Source organism: Pelodiscus sinensis, chromosome 1, assembly GCF_049634645.1.
Source record: "Pelodiscus sinensis isolate JC-2024 chromosome 1, ASM4963464v1, whole genome shotgun sequence".
Lineage (NCBI taxonomy): Eukaryota > Metazoa > Chordata > Testudines > Trionychidae > Pelodiscus > Pelodiscus sinensis.
Genome location: NC_134711.1, coordinates 316,095,971 through 316,111,901, shown reverse-complemented (window position 1 = coordinate 316,111,901; position 15,931 = coordinate 316,095,971). Strand labels below are relative to the sequence as shown.

At 44.5% G+C, this 15,931-nt stretch overlaps 1 protein-coding gene across 8 annotated transcripts in view; it reads right to left on the bottom strand.

The window, feature by feature from the left end:
• Positions 1 to 15,931, bottom strand: part of TENM4 (teneurin transmembrane protein 4) — an 858,468-nt gene that overhangs the window by 100,176 nt on the left and 742,361 nt on the right. For all 8 annotated transcript variants that reach the window (XM_075919469.1, XM_075919465.1, XM_075919468.1 and 5 more), the window contains one exon: positions 4,117 to 4,236. In XM_075919469.1, the coding sequence (XP_075775584.1) occupies positions 4,117 to 4,236 (120 nt within the window). The remainder of the gene's footprint in view (positions 1 to 4,116; positions 4,237 to 15,931) is intronic.

Sequence of the window (15,931 nt, the reverse complement as noted above, 5' to 3'; positions counted from 1 at the left end):
TATTCCAGGGATGATCGTGTAATTCAAAAAACGTTCCCTAAAAAAAAATCACGCTATCGCGAAAACGTGTTAAGCGGGCACGTGTTAAATGAGGAATTACTGTATCATGATAAACAGTCTGAGAACACATATGAACTTTTATTTATTCTCATTTTCTGGGGTTATTTAATTCAACCTAACCTGTTGTGAAATCCTGGATCCACTGAAATCAATAGGAGTTTTGCCATTGACTTCAGTGGAGCCAGGATTTCACCCTTGGAGTCCACAGTTGACTGATGTGACAACAGGGTGAAACCTAATTATAGAAAACTAGAACGTAGTGAAGCTATTTACACTGAAGTAGAATTCAAGTCCTAATTTGTTACAGTTCATTGCAATTAGAAAATTGGAATTCCAGTTATAATGAAACTCATTTTTGGCCTTGTCTATATAAGAAAGTTGTACTGATTTAATTAGATCAGTTTGGAATCCAATTTAGTTAAATAGGCATGATTCCCTTCTGCGAACCTTCTTATTCTGAGACCACAAGGGGTTGCACTGATTTAACTAAATTGGATTCTAAACTGATTCAGTCAAATCGGTGCAAATTACTTGTGTAGACAATGTCTTAGACTAAAATTGTTCTGTTGAAAAGATTATTAGAAGAGGGTCCAACTGTTGCGCCGTACTGAAGTATAGAACAGCAACTGAAATAGCAATAATATGTTACATTTTGAAAGCACGTTATTTCCACAAACACCATGGCAAGCCAGTAAGAAAGTGTTATCTTCATTTTACAGACAGGTTAACATGGCACAGGGAGATGAAGTGATGTATCTAAAAGCTACACACTAGATCGGGGCAGGCAAGATCTGTTCCATGGCCTAGATCTGGCCTGCCAAGCCTCCAGATCTGGCCTCTGAGCTGCGCCACCGAGACTTTCATGCACAGAGCAGCCAGATGCATTAGAGCAGCCTCACACCGCTTTAAGCAGCTGACTGCTCCCTGTGGCTCTCTTCTCCATGCGCCTGGGGGAGGAGTAGGCTTTGTGTGCTGTCCTCTGAGCAAAATCTCTTGGCTCCACTGGTCTCTGGCCTAAGTAAGTTCCTCGTAGCCACAGCCTGCCTCTGGCACTTCACTCCTACTTATTCCTGCCCCAGGCCACCGCCTCCTCCTGCCCCAAATTATCACCCAAACCCTCTGCACCCCCCTCCCTCAGGTCACAACTTACTCCCAGGCCTTGCACCCCCTCTTATACTCATCCCCCAGGCCAGAATCCTCTCCTGTATCCATTCCCCCTCCCGGATCCTGCACTCCAAGCTCCTGTCCCATATCACAACCACCTCCTTCACTCAACTCCCTCAGATCCCACACCATCTCCTGCATCCCAGTCCCCTGCCATGAGCTCCCTTCAGCACTCAACCTTAGTCCCAGCCCTCGTACTTCCTGTAGAAATGTGCGGCCCTTGACCACTAACCAAAATCTTGGAGTGGCCCCCCATCAATAATTATTGCCCACCCCTGCACTCAATCTTTAGACCATGGTACCTTCAATGTTTCAGATAATTTTATAGATAGCTCTCACATTGTACCAGTGAAAATGAAATAACTTCTTGTTCTTTAAAGGGACAATGCCTCCATCTCTTCATATACTACCTCCTTCCAGTGCACACAGATGTAGCATTATGCCCAATCATGCAAGAAAATATATGAGTGAATGTCAAAATAATATTTTGGGGCCAATTATAACTTCATTCTTATGTTTCAAGATACTCAGTAATATAATCATACTGTTTTTTGAATATTATGTTCTGAAATGTTGTTAGCACAAAGCACAGCGTCAGAGATATAGAACATAATGAAGGGAAATTATCAGGGAGTATGGACAATTGCAAAGGCTGTCTAACTCCATTTGTTTTCCGTGTGGGGGGGCCCCAGCAGTAAAGGACAGGAATGCTAGCCTGGTGATGGGACTTATTTTGAAGACATACTCTATGTCAGGGCTGGGCAAAATACGGCCCAAGGTCCAGATCCGGCCCGCCAAGCCACCGGGTCCGGCCCACGGATCACCCTGCTGGGACCCTCAGGCATGTAGCTGTTGGGTTTTAAAGTGCAATCCCTGTGTTTCTCTGCTCTGCAGGGAGAGGATAAGCTTTGTGTTGTCTCCGCCCCCAACCCAATCCTTAGCTCCTATTGGCCAGAAAGAACAGGACAATAAGAACGGACTCCAGCCAATCTCTCAGCTCTCAGCTCCTCTTCAGGAGCAGTGCAAGCCTCTCCCCCAGCCAGGAGCTGAGAGCCATGTGGAGGGAGCAGCCTGCAGTTTCAAGCGTTCTGGGGCTGCAGCAGGCAGAGAGCCCAATCTGCCTTGGAGATGCTGCAGGGCTTAGGTAAGCGCCTCCCAGCCAGACCCTTCCTCTGGCATCCCTGCCCCTCCCACATCCCAGTTCCCTCCCTCCGGTCACATTCAAGCCCTCTGCACCTCCTGCCCCATGTCACAACTCCCTCCCAGACCTTGTACCCCGTCCTACCCCAGGCCAGAATCCTCTCCTGTACCCAAACACCCTCCCAGATCTTGCACCCCATTTTTCTGCCTCAGGTCACAACCCCCTCCTTCACCCATACACCCTCTCAGATAGCACACCCTCTCCTGCACCCCAGTCCCTTACCCCATGTGTCCTTCTGCACCCAGCCTCCATTTTAGACCCCACAACCCCTCCACAGAAAAGTGTGGCCCTTGATCACTTTCCAAAATCTTGGCATGGTCTCCCACCAAAAATTATTGCCCACCCTTGAACTATGTTCATGTGCTGCTGATAGCTACTTTATTACTTTACCTAGGGCCGCATGAAAAACAGGGAATCCTAGCACACCAGCTACCCACCTATGGTCAAGTTTTTGTAGGCATTATTATTTTTATTTGTGTAGCCTTTGTGCCAGTCATTTACACTGCAGTGAATTTGACCTCTAAGGCCTGATTCTGGTCTCACTTGCATGAGCGCATATCAGGAGTTGCTCCACTTAGGGTCTGTTTACGCTATAGAGACACAGCAAATATATCCAAAGAGGGGGTTTTCCTAACTATCTGAGATGGAATTCTTCTGTCAGCCTTGTTGCATTCATAGTGAGGTTAGCCAGATCTAACTAAATTGCACGGGGTGTGAAGTTTTTTAGTCCTAAGCAATGTAGGTAGGTTGAGCAAAAATGTCAGTGCAGACCAGGCCTGAGATTAATGGAGTTGCACCACAGTATAAATGTGAATGAACAATTATCTATCTCTTTCAATAGTCTCTAAGCCTCAAGATTTGCAAAAGCACCGGCTTCCCTTATAAGATATGCTAATTTAACTGAGATAATCAGTTTTCCATGGAAATAGCCCTGCTACTCACATTTTACTGTTGTATTTTCCAGCAGATGGAACATTAATGAGAACATATCTTGAAAAGTTTCAATGGGCACCAAGTCCCATGGGAACATGCCAAGACTACACAAAGCATACATTTCTAGCAAGTGTTCATCGCCTTCATTATCACCCCATTGGCTGTTCTAGCCAGGTCAAGTCTAATCCTCAACACTAGTGTCAGATTGGAGAGCTATTAAAGTCAGTAGGAGCTGGGTCACCCTTTCCAAAGTGCTAGTGTTAATCACCATTAGCTAGAGTACATGCAGCTCTGTCAGTCAGAAACTTACTCCTTATATTTAGCTTTTGTCCTTAAAGGAGAGAGAGTCAATTAGTATTGAGAGACAAAAGATAAAATACAGGACTTGCCCAAATTCACAGTGATTTTGTTATGGTTCAGTGGAACTGATTTTTACCATTTGCCTCTAGCAGTACTGCATTTTACAAGTTTAATTATTTTGCCCAATAATTTCTATATAAAGTAATAAAGAATATGTGGTTTGGGGTAGGAACTATAATTTCTTTAAATGCATAGATAACACAGAGCACCACTGAGCCCCCAATGCTTCTGGGCACTTTTGTAATAATATCAGTAGTAATATTAACAGGAATAAAAGTGGCTGCTGGTTGCACCAGATGTGACTGTGTATTTGCTAGGAGCGTCATTCTCCATTGCTGATTCCATGATATGCATCCCTGGGTGCTTACATACTGGAAGATGTACAGCAGAAACCATACCTGCCATCTTGCCTGCTGATCGTGTATCCAAAAAGAGGATTGTTGACAAAGCTGATGTTCACTCCAACGAGAGGGGTTCCATCTGATGTGATCACCTGACCTCGAATCACACACGCATGGCTGCACGAAGGAAAGAAATAATAGGAAATGGTGAATCACATCAAAGACGGAAATGGTCCCCAACGTAACCTTCATACAGGGATACTGAATACACTTGAACATCTTTAATTGGCTACCCTGGGAAAAAGGGTATGTCAGATTAAAGAATTTGCTGGGTCAGGGAGGGCACTGCGAGGTCTGGGCATGAGGGGGATGGAGGTGGAGCATTATGGGAGAGGCGGGGAAAAGCCTTAGCAGCAGCATGTCACTACACCGCCATTCCCCTAGCTGGGAGGAAGGAGGAGTGACAGCATGCAGAGCTGCTTCCTCCTCCCCTTACCAGGGTCTGTACCATGGGTGTTCCCAGATTAGGGACACCTGAAGTACAGAGGTTCCGGTATACCATATGCATTAGAATACAGAACACGAATCATGTCCCCAGATGGCGGCACAAGGCTTTTGCTGACTTGAGTGTTGTCCACGAGCATCCAAGGGCAGAATCTGGTTTCACCTTTTTTCTACTCTTGTAATATTTAACCACTGGCAAATACACTGTCCTCTGCTATTTTCTCCTATAGGGCACATGATATCCTGACACAGCTATAACCCCCTCAGGTTCATAGTATCTTGAAAGTATTGGCCTGATTAAGGACAAAACATGTTTTAGAACAGAGGCAGATGGGAATGTACCAAATACTGCCAGGGCAGGTTTAGGGCATAATGATCAAAGAGATGCACTTGCCTTGATGAGTTAGATCTTCCATACTTCATAAAAAAGTGTAAGTTATTGCTTGGAGAAACTGTGATGACAATTTTGCCAGGATTAGACAGATGCCTTCCCTATAGAATGTTTCAGCAATTGACAGAACCACAAGTAGATTATAGTTACTAAATTTTGCTTTGTACTTCTAAGACACTTTTCACCCCAGGATCTCAGAATGCTTAAAGGTCACTCAGCAAATCTGTGGCAGGGCCAAGGACAGAATACACAGGTCTCTATTTTAAAGTCCCTATTCAAAGCCCTAGATTGTACAGCTTGCCAACGAGCTTCCAAAAAAGACTATTGTTGGTTGTCTGATCTCAGTGTCTATTTCTAGGTACTTATTTTCCTGAGGGATAATAACAAATTGTGGAACCTTGGTGTATCAAATAAGGATTTCACTGGGCATTTATTCCATGATATAGAAAGCAAGCTTTTTAGTTGTCATGCCGTCCAGGTATAGCAGAACTATCCATTGATTTAAGCAGGGATTTTCATGTATATGTTGATGGCAGAGTACGGCTCAAAACATGGCATTCAGATACTCGGAAACAAAAGCTTCTGACTTTTTCAATTCTAGTAGCTAGTCACTTGATTCCTATATTCCCTGGGATCAGTCCCAGAAAAAAAAAGATGTATTTTCCTTGGATTTTTATTTCCCTTATATTAGTTTTACTCTGGTGTTTTTCCACAGAATAAGCCCTGATTCTGACAGATGGGGAAGGAGAAGCAGTCCCGTCACAAAAACAATAATTTATGTATTCCACAGCACCTTCCATCCAAGGACTGCATTAACTACCCTGCTTTGCAACATCCCAGGATATTGTCCATTTGACAGGCGGGGAAATTCACTCTACTGTAACCCCACTGAAGTCTACAGAACACTATGAAAAACTACTTGACTCAAAGTACCAATGTTTATGGACAGCTAGGGGCAGTACCCATAACTTCCATTTTGAGGAAGTTTACTCACAAGATCATTCTTCTCTGGTAAGAGCTGAAGTAGAGTCTGTAATGGTCAACAGGTCCTGGGGCCTTCTGATCAGCCTTACCTTTTGTGGAAAGATAAGCATCACAGTGTACTCCTGTTCTGAAGACCAAGAAATTCTAGCTATTGGGAACAATGGACTTGGCACACTGAATTAGCATTACATATTTATACTGATGCCAGAGGAATTACCAATGGCTGCTAGCTCATGCTAAAGTGGTTGAGCTGCAATACAAATAGAGCACATTTTCATGAGACAATGGTGGTGGTTTCCTATTTTCTTCCATTGCCTCCCCACAAACTACAAACAAAGAAAAGACACCAAATGATGTGGATGCCTTCACTGATGCACTAGACAAAAGATAACTATGATGGTTATTCTCCCAGGGTCTAAGCAGATGACAGCTCGTGAGAAAAGTTGTAGCCAATACACTGGATTAGATCGTCAGCTGGAATAATAGAGAGCTTTGCCCCAGCTGAGGATCTGGCCCATAGCCTTCATGATATCATGGGCACTTAGGCCTGTAGGGATAAATAACAGCCACACTGTTACAGGCCAATACAAATACGCAAAAGAATTCACCCTAAAGGGACAACTTGAACAAACACGTCTGCACTTCTAGCTATCAGCGAGCGATACGCCTCCCTCTCTCCACAACTCTCCAAGTTGCATTGTTCAGCTTCTTTGCTTCATATTTATGGGTATGTCTACACTACCACCCTAGTTTGAACGAGGTGTACCGGTAGTTCGGAATAGGAAGCCTAATCCGAACTACCTAGTTCGTGCCGCGTGTAGCCGTGGGCACGGAGTCCGAACTAGCGGACATTTAAAAATGGCGGCGCCCGGCAATATGCAAATGAAGCCCAGGAAATTCAAATCCCGGGCTTCATTTGCAACTCCGGTTGCCTACATTAACCACCCTAGTTCGAATTAGGGTGGTAGTGTAGACATACCCTATTTGCTTACTGATTTGGACTAAGCTAGCCCATCTTCAGAAACAAGTAACTTTCAGGACAGCCTACCTACCCCCCCCCAAAAAAAATCCTCTTGAGGATTATAATAACTCTTTTATTTGCACTCTGTAAAGAATACTCAGAAGGCAGTCCTTCTCAAATCACAGTCATAAAATGAAGCTGGGGCAACATGTACAAATATCTGAACTTAATTAACCCTAGCGGGGTTGAGGGGAGGCAGATGGGAAAGAAACTGACTCCCAGACCCTGCCTGATCAGATCTTCAAATCTTCTACTTACCCAGTTGATAAAATTTGCCCCATTTGGGAAAACCAATTAATGATGTGCTTTGTAAGCAACTGGCCTCGTCAGTGTCATTATGTCCTTTCTGGAGGCAAGATCGACTACCCACAATGCACCTAGCCCCCTAGGAACCTGGTTGATGCTAATTTAGTCACCATTTCCTTCAGAAGACCTTGGTCTAAATGCAATTACACTGCAAACATGTTAAGTGGTACTGCAAAGACTCTCAGCCCTGCTCGGAAGGTCTACCAATATATTTACATAAAATTATTTCGCATGTTAATAGAGAAGATTTATTCCATCAGTCTAGTTTTGCCAGCACCAAATATATTTTCTGCAGTTGAGCTAAACTGAATGCCTCTTTGCTGTAGACTTGTCTTTCCATTGAATTGTTAACAGATTTCATATACTGCCTGAACTATTTTTTTTCAGATTGTGTTTACATGTTGCTATACAGATCCCTTGTTTTACAATAACCAGTTTTCCAGTCTGTTTTTTTAATTAGCCTTTCCCAGCCCCTCTGGTCTTTTATTTTCCTATAGAGGTTTCCTTATAATTAGGGAACACTAAATCATTGTTGAATTACTACCATGTGGCTTGCTAGATGGTGAGTCTGAGACACAGCAATTTTAGACCACTGCTTTGTGAAGTAATTTGTAACCACTAGAAGATTAAGTTACTGTCCACTTGTCCCCCTGGGTATGATCTAGGGCATAGTGTCATCAAAGGTTGAGACACATTCATTTTTCCCTTCCACAGCTATAGAGAAATTACAATTTTCTTTAGAAATGCCTGTATTTACATGGTGGAAAAAAAATCCAAGTACGCCAACAGTTATAAAATACTAGAAATTAAAAAAAAAAATGCCAACTAGGTAATCTAATCCATCTTCATGCCAGGAAAGATTATTCCCTACAGGAAGTTTCCTAGCTCTTTGTCTGGTTTAACATTAAACCTCCTAGGCAATTATTATTCATAGAATCATAGAATTGGAAGGAACCTCAAGAGACCATCGAGACCAGTCCCCTGCCCTCATGGCAGGACCAGGTACCATCTCTAGATCATCCCTGACAGGTGTCTGTCTGACCTGCTCTTAAGTATCTCCAGTGATGGAGATTCCACAACCTCCCTAGGCAATTTATTCCAGTGTTTAACCACTCTGACAGGTAGGAATTTTTTCCTACTGTCTAACCTAAATCTCTCTTGCTGCAGTTTAAGCCCATTGCTTCTTGTCCTATCATCATAAGCCAAGGAGAACAATTTTTCTCCCTCCTCCTTGTAATACCCTATTAGATACTTAAAAACCGCTATCATGTCCCCTCTCCGTCTTCTCTTTTCTACACTAAACAAGTCCAATTCTTTCAGTCTTCCCTCATAGCTCATGTTCTTTAGACCTTTAATCATTTTTGTTGCTCTTCTCTGGACCTTCTCCAATTTCTCCACATCTTTCTTGAAATGTGGTGCCCAGAACTGGACACAATACTCCAATTGAGGCCTGGCCAGCCCAGAGTAGAGCAGAAGAATGACTTCTTGTGTCTTTCTCACAATGCTCCTGTTAATGCATCCTAGAATCATGTTTGCTTTTTTTGCAACAGTGTCACACTGTTGATTCATGTTTAGCTTGTGTCCACTATGACCCCTAAAACTCTTTCAGCAGTACTCCTTCCTAGACAGTTGCTTCCCATTCTGTATGTGTGAAATAATTATTAATAATTATTTGTTTAGTGCTGGGAATATGGTTGGCATTGTGCAGTAGACAACTTTTTCCATAGTTTTGTAGAAATGGATGAAAATACTCTCACTGACTTTAAACAAGCATTGGATTAAGCTCATTGATTTCATAGTTAGGAATTATTTTCTGGTATACATGCTAATTTTTCCTTTACTTAGTGTTAACGCATAACTCCATAGCTCCTTTTTTCTTGGAAGCTGAAAAGCTTGAAATACATTGGGATGATTAGCATGATCTCCCCACCTTGGTAGCTAATGCAGTAAATATTTTTAATCTCTACTCAGGAGTCCCAACATCTCTATAAATGTTAATTTTCTGTAAGTTACTTCCAAATAGTTTGACATCTTTTTGGTACCATGCTGCCCACAGCTGAACATTCTGGGGCGTCACCAGTGCTGCATGGAGTGACTGGAGAGGAGGGAGGTTTCTGCTGTTCAGCCCTCATGTCGAACTTGGGAGATTTAGGTTCTATTTCTGGTCCTGCCAGAGTCTTCCAGTGTGACCTTGACAAATCACATAGTCTCTCTGTGCCACACCTGTAAAATGGGGAAAATAGCACTGCTCTACCTCAGTGGGGCACAGTGAAGATAAATTATGGTCTATTGTCTTACACATAGGTGCTTATACTGCTGTGGGAGTGTGGTACTGCTTTGTGATGTACGCAGATACATTCGTGATGAGTGGCAGAATAAAACCCTGCCAATAAAGCACATCATTACATGCTATTGGCCTTTGCCTCATTTACAGCACAGGATACAGTATAGGTTGGACCACCCTGGTCTGGCACCCTTTGGACTTGACTGGTACCTAATGAGGGATTTTGCCAGACCATAGGAGGTCATTTCTGGCCCCATTGCTTCCGGCCCCACTCCTGGGCCAGCGCTGGCTCTCCCTGCCTTTGGCTCAGCTGGGCTCCCTTGCTGCTGGCCTCCCTGCTGGTTCCTCTCTGCCATTGGCCCTACTCCTCTTCCAGCCCCATCAGGCTCCCGACCCAGTGGGCTCAGTTTCTGCTCCCACCAAGAGCTTGCTGCCCTGCTGGAGCCCACTGGCACTCTGGCCACCCTGCCACTGGTCCAGGTAGATTCCTGCAGCAGGGCTCCTGGCCACTGGCCTCACTGCAGTCAACTGACCTGGGCTCCTGGTCCACCACTGGGACTCTCTGGTGCAGGAACAATTACTGGGCTAATCTAGTGCAATTTCTGGACCCTTGCTTCCCAGCTATGAGGAAGAAGACTCCTTGCACTCTCTTCCTGCACAGGGCCATCAACAATCTGGTTCTTCCTGTTTAGTTTGGCAGCCTGGAAAGCCGACAGCTGACAACTACTGAACAAACCTGTGGATGTCACTTGAATCATGAAGTTTGGCAAGAAAACAGAAATGAAGCGTTCTTGAAATGTTAAACAAGAAAGACTTTTTTAAAGAGGAAAATTAAAATTAAAAAGTAGCCATCCAGAAAGGCTCCCATGCAGCTATGTATAATACCTGCAAGTTCCTGAAAGAGTTTGGCATATGTCTGGCAGCTGGGATTCAAAACAAATTAATTAGGTTAGGCAGAGAACCTTGCCAATAAATGGAACACCAGAATGCCAGTGTCAGGCTAAGGAGGACCTAGACATGTTGACATCTGACCAACTGTGCATTCAGGGATTTGCTGACATGGCAATGACAGACAGAACTTGCGACAGCTTCCACAGCTCCACTTCCTGAGGAGCTGATGGAGTGGGAGACACAGGAAAAAAGAAATGCCAGGCAAAAAAGCAAAAACAATGCAACTGAGAAAGAGAAGTCAAATCTTGGCTGTCTGCAGGAACTAAACTCCCATCAGCTCTTTTTCTTAACGTATGCATCTAAGCTAGATGCATGGCTCCATCACTTGAGCATCAGGAAAAGTGTGATGTCTTTTATGGGGTGGGTTTTTTAATTGTTAATATTTTTCCTATTGTCTATATTTAATTGTCTCTATTTTTTTGGAATGAGTGAAAAATGTAGAGCATTTTTGCAAAATATTAACAATCTAAAATAATGCAGGCAATTAATCAAAATGTTATATTCCAAGCCCATTACTCAAACTAGATAAGGAAAACTGGAGAAAAAACAATAGAATTGGCATAATTTTAGGAATACAGATAATGAAGTTGCATCTGAGGTATCTCGATAAGGCTCTTACTTATCAAGGTGTACAATAACAGCCTTAGATTTACAGTGGGTTTTTATACCAAACTCATCACCATGGTATCTGAGAATCTCTCTACTGCCTCTTTTATAGAATCAGCAATGCAGGGCTGGAAGGGATGGTGAGAGGTCATGTAGTCAGCTGCCTCGTGCTGAGGCAGGACCAAATAAACTTTACTCCTCACAGGTATTTGTCCATCCCATTCTTAGAAACCTCCGATGATGGGAATTCCACAATCTCCCATTGAAACCTATTCTGGAACTTAGCAACAATTGCATTGAAAGGTGCTTATAAATTGTTTGTTTATAAATTATGATGGTTTAATAATTAGTTCCAGTATCTTTCCAGGTGTCAAAGTTAGGGTGACTGGTTTATAATTTTCTAGGTCCTTTTTAATTCCCTCTTTTAATTCCCTCTTTTAAATGGAACATATGTGCCATTCATCAGACCTCTGAGATCTCACCTGTTGTGACGGCGCGTTGGGGGTTCCCCGTCTCCTGCACCCCGAAATGGCACAAACAGACTGCACCAGCCAGTGGAATTGAGGGTGGTTTATTGCTCCTCCACCACAGCGCAGCACAGATGTAATCTGGTTACAGGAACTGGGGCTAAGAGGCCTCAGTGCCCCCCCTTGAGATAGGGGAGTCCCAGCCCCCTCCCCAGCTCCTTATTCCCTGCCTTCCAGATAGGAACTAACTAACCCTCTCCAAGCCCTGCCCCCCAGCCAGGGCAGCATTCCACCTTCCTTTGTTCCTCTCCATGGGGGGTGTCTGGCCACTGGTTCAACAAGTTTGGCATTACCTCTGCCTAGTGAGGTTTTCCCTGCTGGGTTTTGCTCCAGACAGCAGGGGTCACCACAGCCCAGCAAGTACCCCCACTACGTCACACCTGTCCTCCAGGATTTCTCCTGGATAATCACTACCAGTTCTGAGATTGCTTCAGATAGTCCCTGAAGTACTCTAGGATGAATATCATCAGGCTCTGCTAACTTGAATACATCTAACTTATCTAAATATTCCTTACCTTGTTCTTTCCCTGTTTTGGCTTGTGTTCCTTCCCATTGCTAATACTGTAGTAACTATCTAGTCACAATGAGTCTTATGATCTTTTATGTCTCTTGCTAGGTGTAGTTCATTTTGCTTTGCATGTGCTCTACATGATTATGCTTTTCTTTTATACTCATCCATAGCAATTTATCCATGTTTCCCCTTTCTGTATGATTCTTTGTGTAGCCACAATGGCCAGTTTCTAGTCTTCCCATCTTGTCTTTGTATTGGGATAATTTGCTGTTGGACCTTTGATGTTGTCTCTTTGGCTACATCTAGACTGGCAAGATTTAGTGCAAATAATCTAAATGCAAGAGTTTTTGCGTTAGAGTATTTGAGCAAGAGAGCATCTATACTGGCATGTGCCTTTGCGCAAAAGATTTGCTTTTGCGCAAAAGCATCCGTGCCAGAGGCACTCTCTTGCACAAGAAAGCTCCGATGGCCATTTTAGCCATCGGGCTTTCTTGCACAAGAAATTGATGTTACCTGTCCACATTGGCCTCTTGCGCAAGAACACTTGCGCAAGAGGACTTATTTATCCCTGAGCAGGAGCATCAGAGTATTTGCGCAAGAAGCACTGATTTCATACAGTAGAACGTCAGTGTTCTTGCGCAAATACTCACAGCCAGTGTAGACAGGCGGCAAGATTTTGCGCAAAAGCAGCGACTTTTGAACTAAATCTTGCCAATGTAGACACAGCCTTTGAGTAGATGCCAGTTCTTCTGAACTCCTTTTGTACTTACCTCCAATGTGTGCATTTAGTTCCCCGCTAGTTTGTCAAGCAAGCCCTGTGTTATGTATTTCTGCCATCACTATGCTCAATGCAGACTTACACTGTAGTTTATAGGAGCTATTATTAGACATTCTCAGTGGACAATGATCTTCTTCAATACCCTGGCCACCATTTTGCTGGCAATATTGCCAGTAAGCTATTCATATCTGAATTTCCCCAAAATTACAAAGGCACCTTTGATATATGCCAGTTTAGTAGCAAAATAACATTATGTGAGTAAACAGTTGTACATTTCCCACTTGTAAAAAACCCACGGTGACGTAATCACCTCACTTAGACTCCTTTGATGTCAGGAACTATTTTGAAAATTGCCCTTATTTCTTATAGAACTCCTCTTAGATTTGGTCCTATTTCACAAACCCAGGCTCTCTCTGGGTACGTCTACACTACAGCGCTAGTTCGAACTAACGCGTCTAGAACTAAAAACTAGTTCGAATTAGCGTTTTGCTAATTCAAACTAGCAAGTCCACATTGAGTGGACTCTGAACAGGGCTTAAGGATGGCCGGAAGCAGTGCCGGCAGGGCATAAAAGGAGGACTTAGAGCATGGAGATGCTGTCTCAGGCTAGCCAAGGGCTGCGCTTAAAGGGTCCCGACCCCCACCCCGGACACACAGTTCTAAGGGGTGCCCCGCTTGCAAAGAAGTTCTGGCTTGGAGTGCCCGGAGTACCCACACTGGGCACATCACACCACTCGGCCATCAGACCGGCTGCACTTGCCGCAGGCTGCCATCTGGGGAGAGGGGGCAATTGGGGGGCTGCAGGAGAGCTTCCACCCCCAGAAGCCTGCAGAGCCAGCCCAGTCCTCCCCATCGGGGGCTCGTACCCCATTCCTCCCTCACCTCCTTCCACTTACCCTTCCCTAGCCCCCCTTCTTATTGATGTACAAAATAAAGATAACGTTTCTTCCAACATTGACTCTGTCTTTATTGAAAAAAACTGGGGGAGACTGGGAAAAGGAGGTGGGAGAAGGGAAGAGAAAGGCTGGGAGAAGGGAGGGCAACTAACATGATCAGGGGTTGGGAACAGGTCCCAGATGAAGAAAGGCTACAGAGACTGGGACTGTTCAGCTTGGAAAAGAGGAGATGGAGGGGGGACAGGATAGAGGTCTCTAAAAGCAGGGGTTGGGTGGAGAGGGTGCATTCAGAAAAGTTCTTCCTGAGTTCCCATAAAGAAGGACTAGAGGACACCAAAGGAAAGGAATGGGTAGCAGGCTTGAAACTAGTAAGAGAAAGTTGTTGTTCTTCCCAAAGCAAATAGTTAACCTGTGGAACTCCTTGCTGCAGGAGGCTGTGAAGGCTACAACTAGAACAGAGTTGAAAGGGAAGTGAGATCAAGTCATGGAGGTTGGGTCCATGGAGTGGTCTTAGCCAGGGGCTAGGAGTGGTGTCCCTGCCCAAAGTTTGTGGAAGGCTGGAGAGGGATGGCACGAGACAATTGGCTTGGTCACTGTCTTCGGTCCATCCCCTCCAGGGTCCCTAGGGTTGGCCGCTGTCAGCAGACAGGCTACTGGGCTAGATGGACCTTTGGTCTGACCCAGTACGGCCATTGTAAGCTCAGGGCTCAGGGTCGGGGGTCTCAGTGGACCCCCTTGATTTTCATGCACACCTGCTCCTGGGTGGCCAGGCTGGCAGCTCTCCTGCCCTAGCCGGCCACTTTCCTGTTCCTAGTGCGGAGATCGTGGACAAGGTCCACGATGTCCGCACTAGCCCAGGAAGGTGCCCGCCTCTTGCGGTCCATGGCAAGCTCCCGGGAGCCGCCAGCCTGGTCCCGGGAAGAGGGGGTGGGCTGGGGGACATCGGGTGGGTGGCTCTGTGCTGTGCCAGGTGCAGGGTCTGCTGGCTGGGTGCTGGCAGGCTTGCACCTGGCACGGGCACCGTAGCCAGCCCGTGCCCCTTTAAGGGGTCCGGGGCCGGGAGGGGGGCATAGAGTTTCCCTGGTGTTGGCCAGAGTGGCCACCAGGGAAACCTGGGGAGGGCTAGCCTCCCACTAGTTCGAATTAAGGGGCTACACACCCCTTAATTCGAACTAGCTAGTTCGAACTAGGCTTAATCCTCGTAAAATGAGGTTTACCTAGTTCGAACTAAGTGCTCCGCTAGTTCGATTCAAATTCGAACTAGCGGAGCGCTAGTGTAGCGCCTATTAAAGTTAGTTCGAACTAACGTCCGTTAGTTCGAACTAACTTTGTAGTGTAGACATACCCTCTCTTACTTCTGGAAGCACCTACTCCTCTCTGATCCACCAGTTTGGCCACTGTTGGAAAGAGAAGCTTCTGTTTCTCTCCTGCAATCTATACCATCTCTCTGCCTCACCAACTCACCATTTACAGGGAAAAATGACTTTTCAGATGAAATCAGTAATAGGAGGAGCAGCTGAGGCAGCAAGACACAGGAAGGGTGTTCCAAAACAGGAAATTAAGAGAAGACTGTAGTACTAGCAGTGATTTGTGTAGTAATAATAATAATTAGGTCCTACTATATTACTGAAGCTTGAAAAAGTACTTTAGAATACAGTTAGAAAGTGCTGTACAAAATAAAGTTATGTTACAGTATGATATAAGGGTTACATGGAATTCTTTCTTCCCATAACAACAAAGATTTAAAAGCTGATTCTCCTCCCATTGAAACTAGTGTATCTCTAAGAGGAGTTGCTCCTGATGTACTGGTAAACTTGTATAAGTGGAAAGTTGATCAGAGCTTTAGGTTCTTAACCTTTTAGAGGGTTTCAGTAGCTCTTTTGCACAAGCTATTTTTGCATATAATCATGCATTAGGTTAATTTCATACCCCACAAAAATGTGCTTCTAGAAGCTATTATTTCTATGAGAGGTAACGACTTTATAGTGCACTAACTCTCAGAAATGAATGATACGCTTATTCTTATGCCAGGTCTCATGAGGCTCAAGAAATCAAACTGTGGAGGAATTTGCTTACCTGATCTCACAGATATTATAATTAGCATTATTAATAG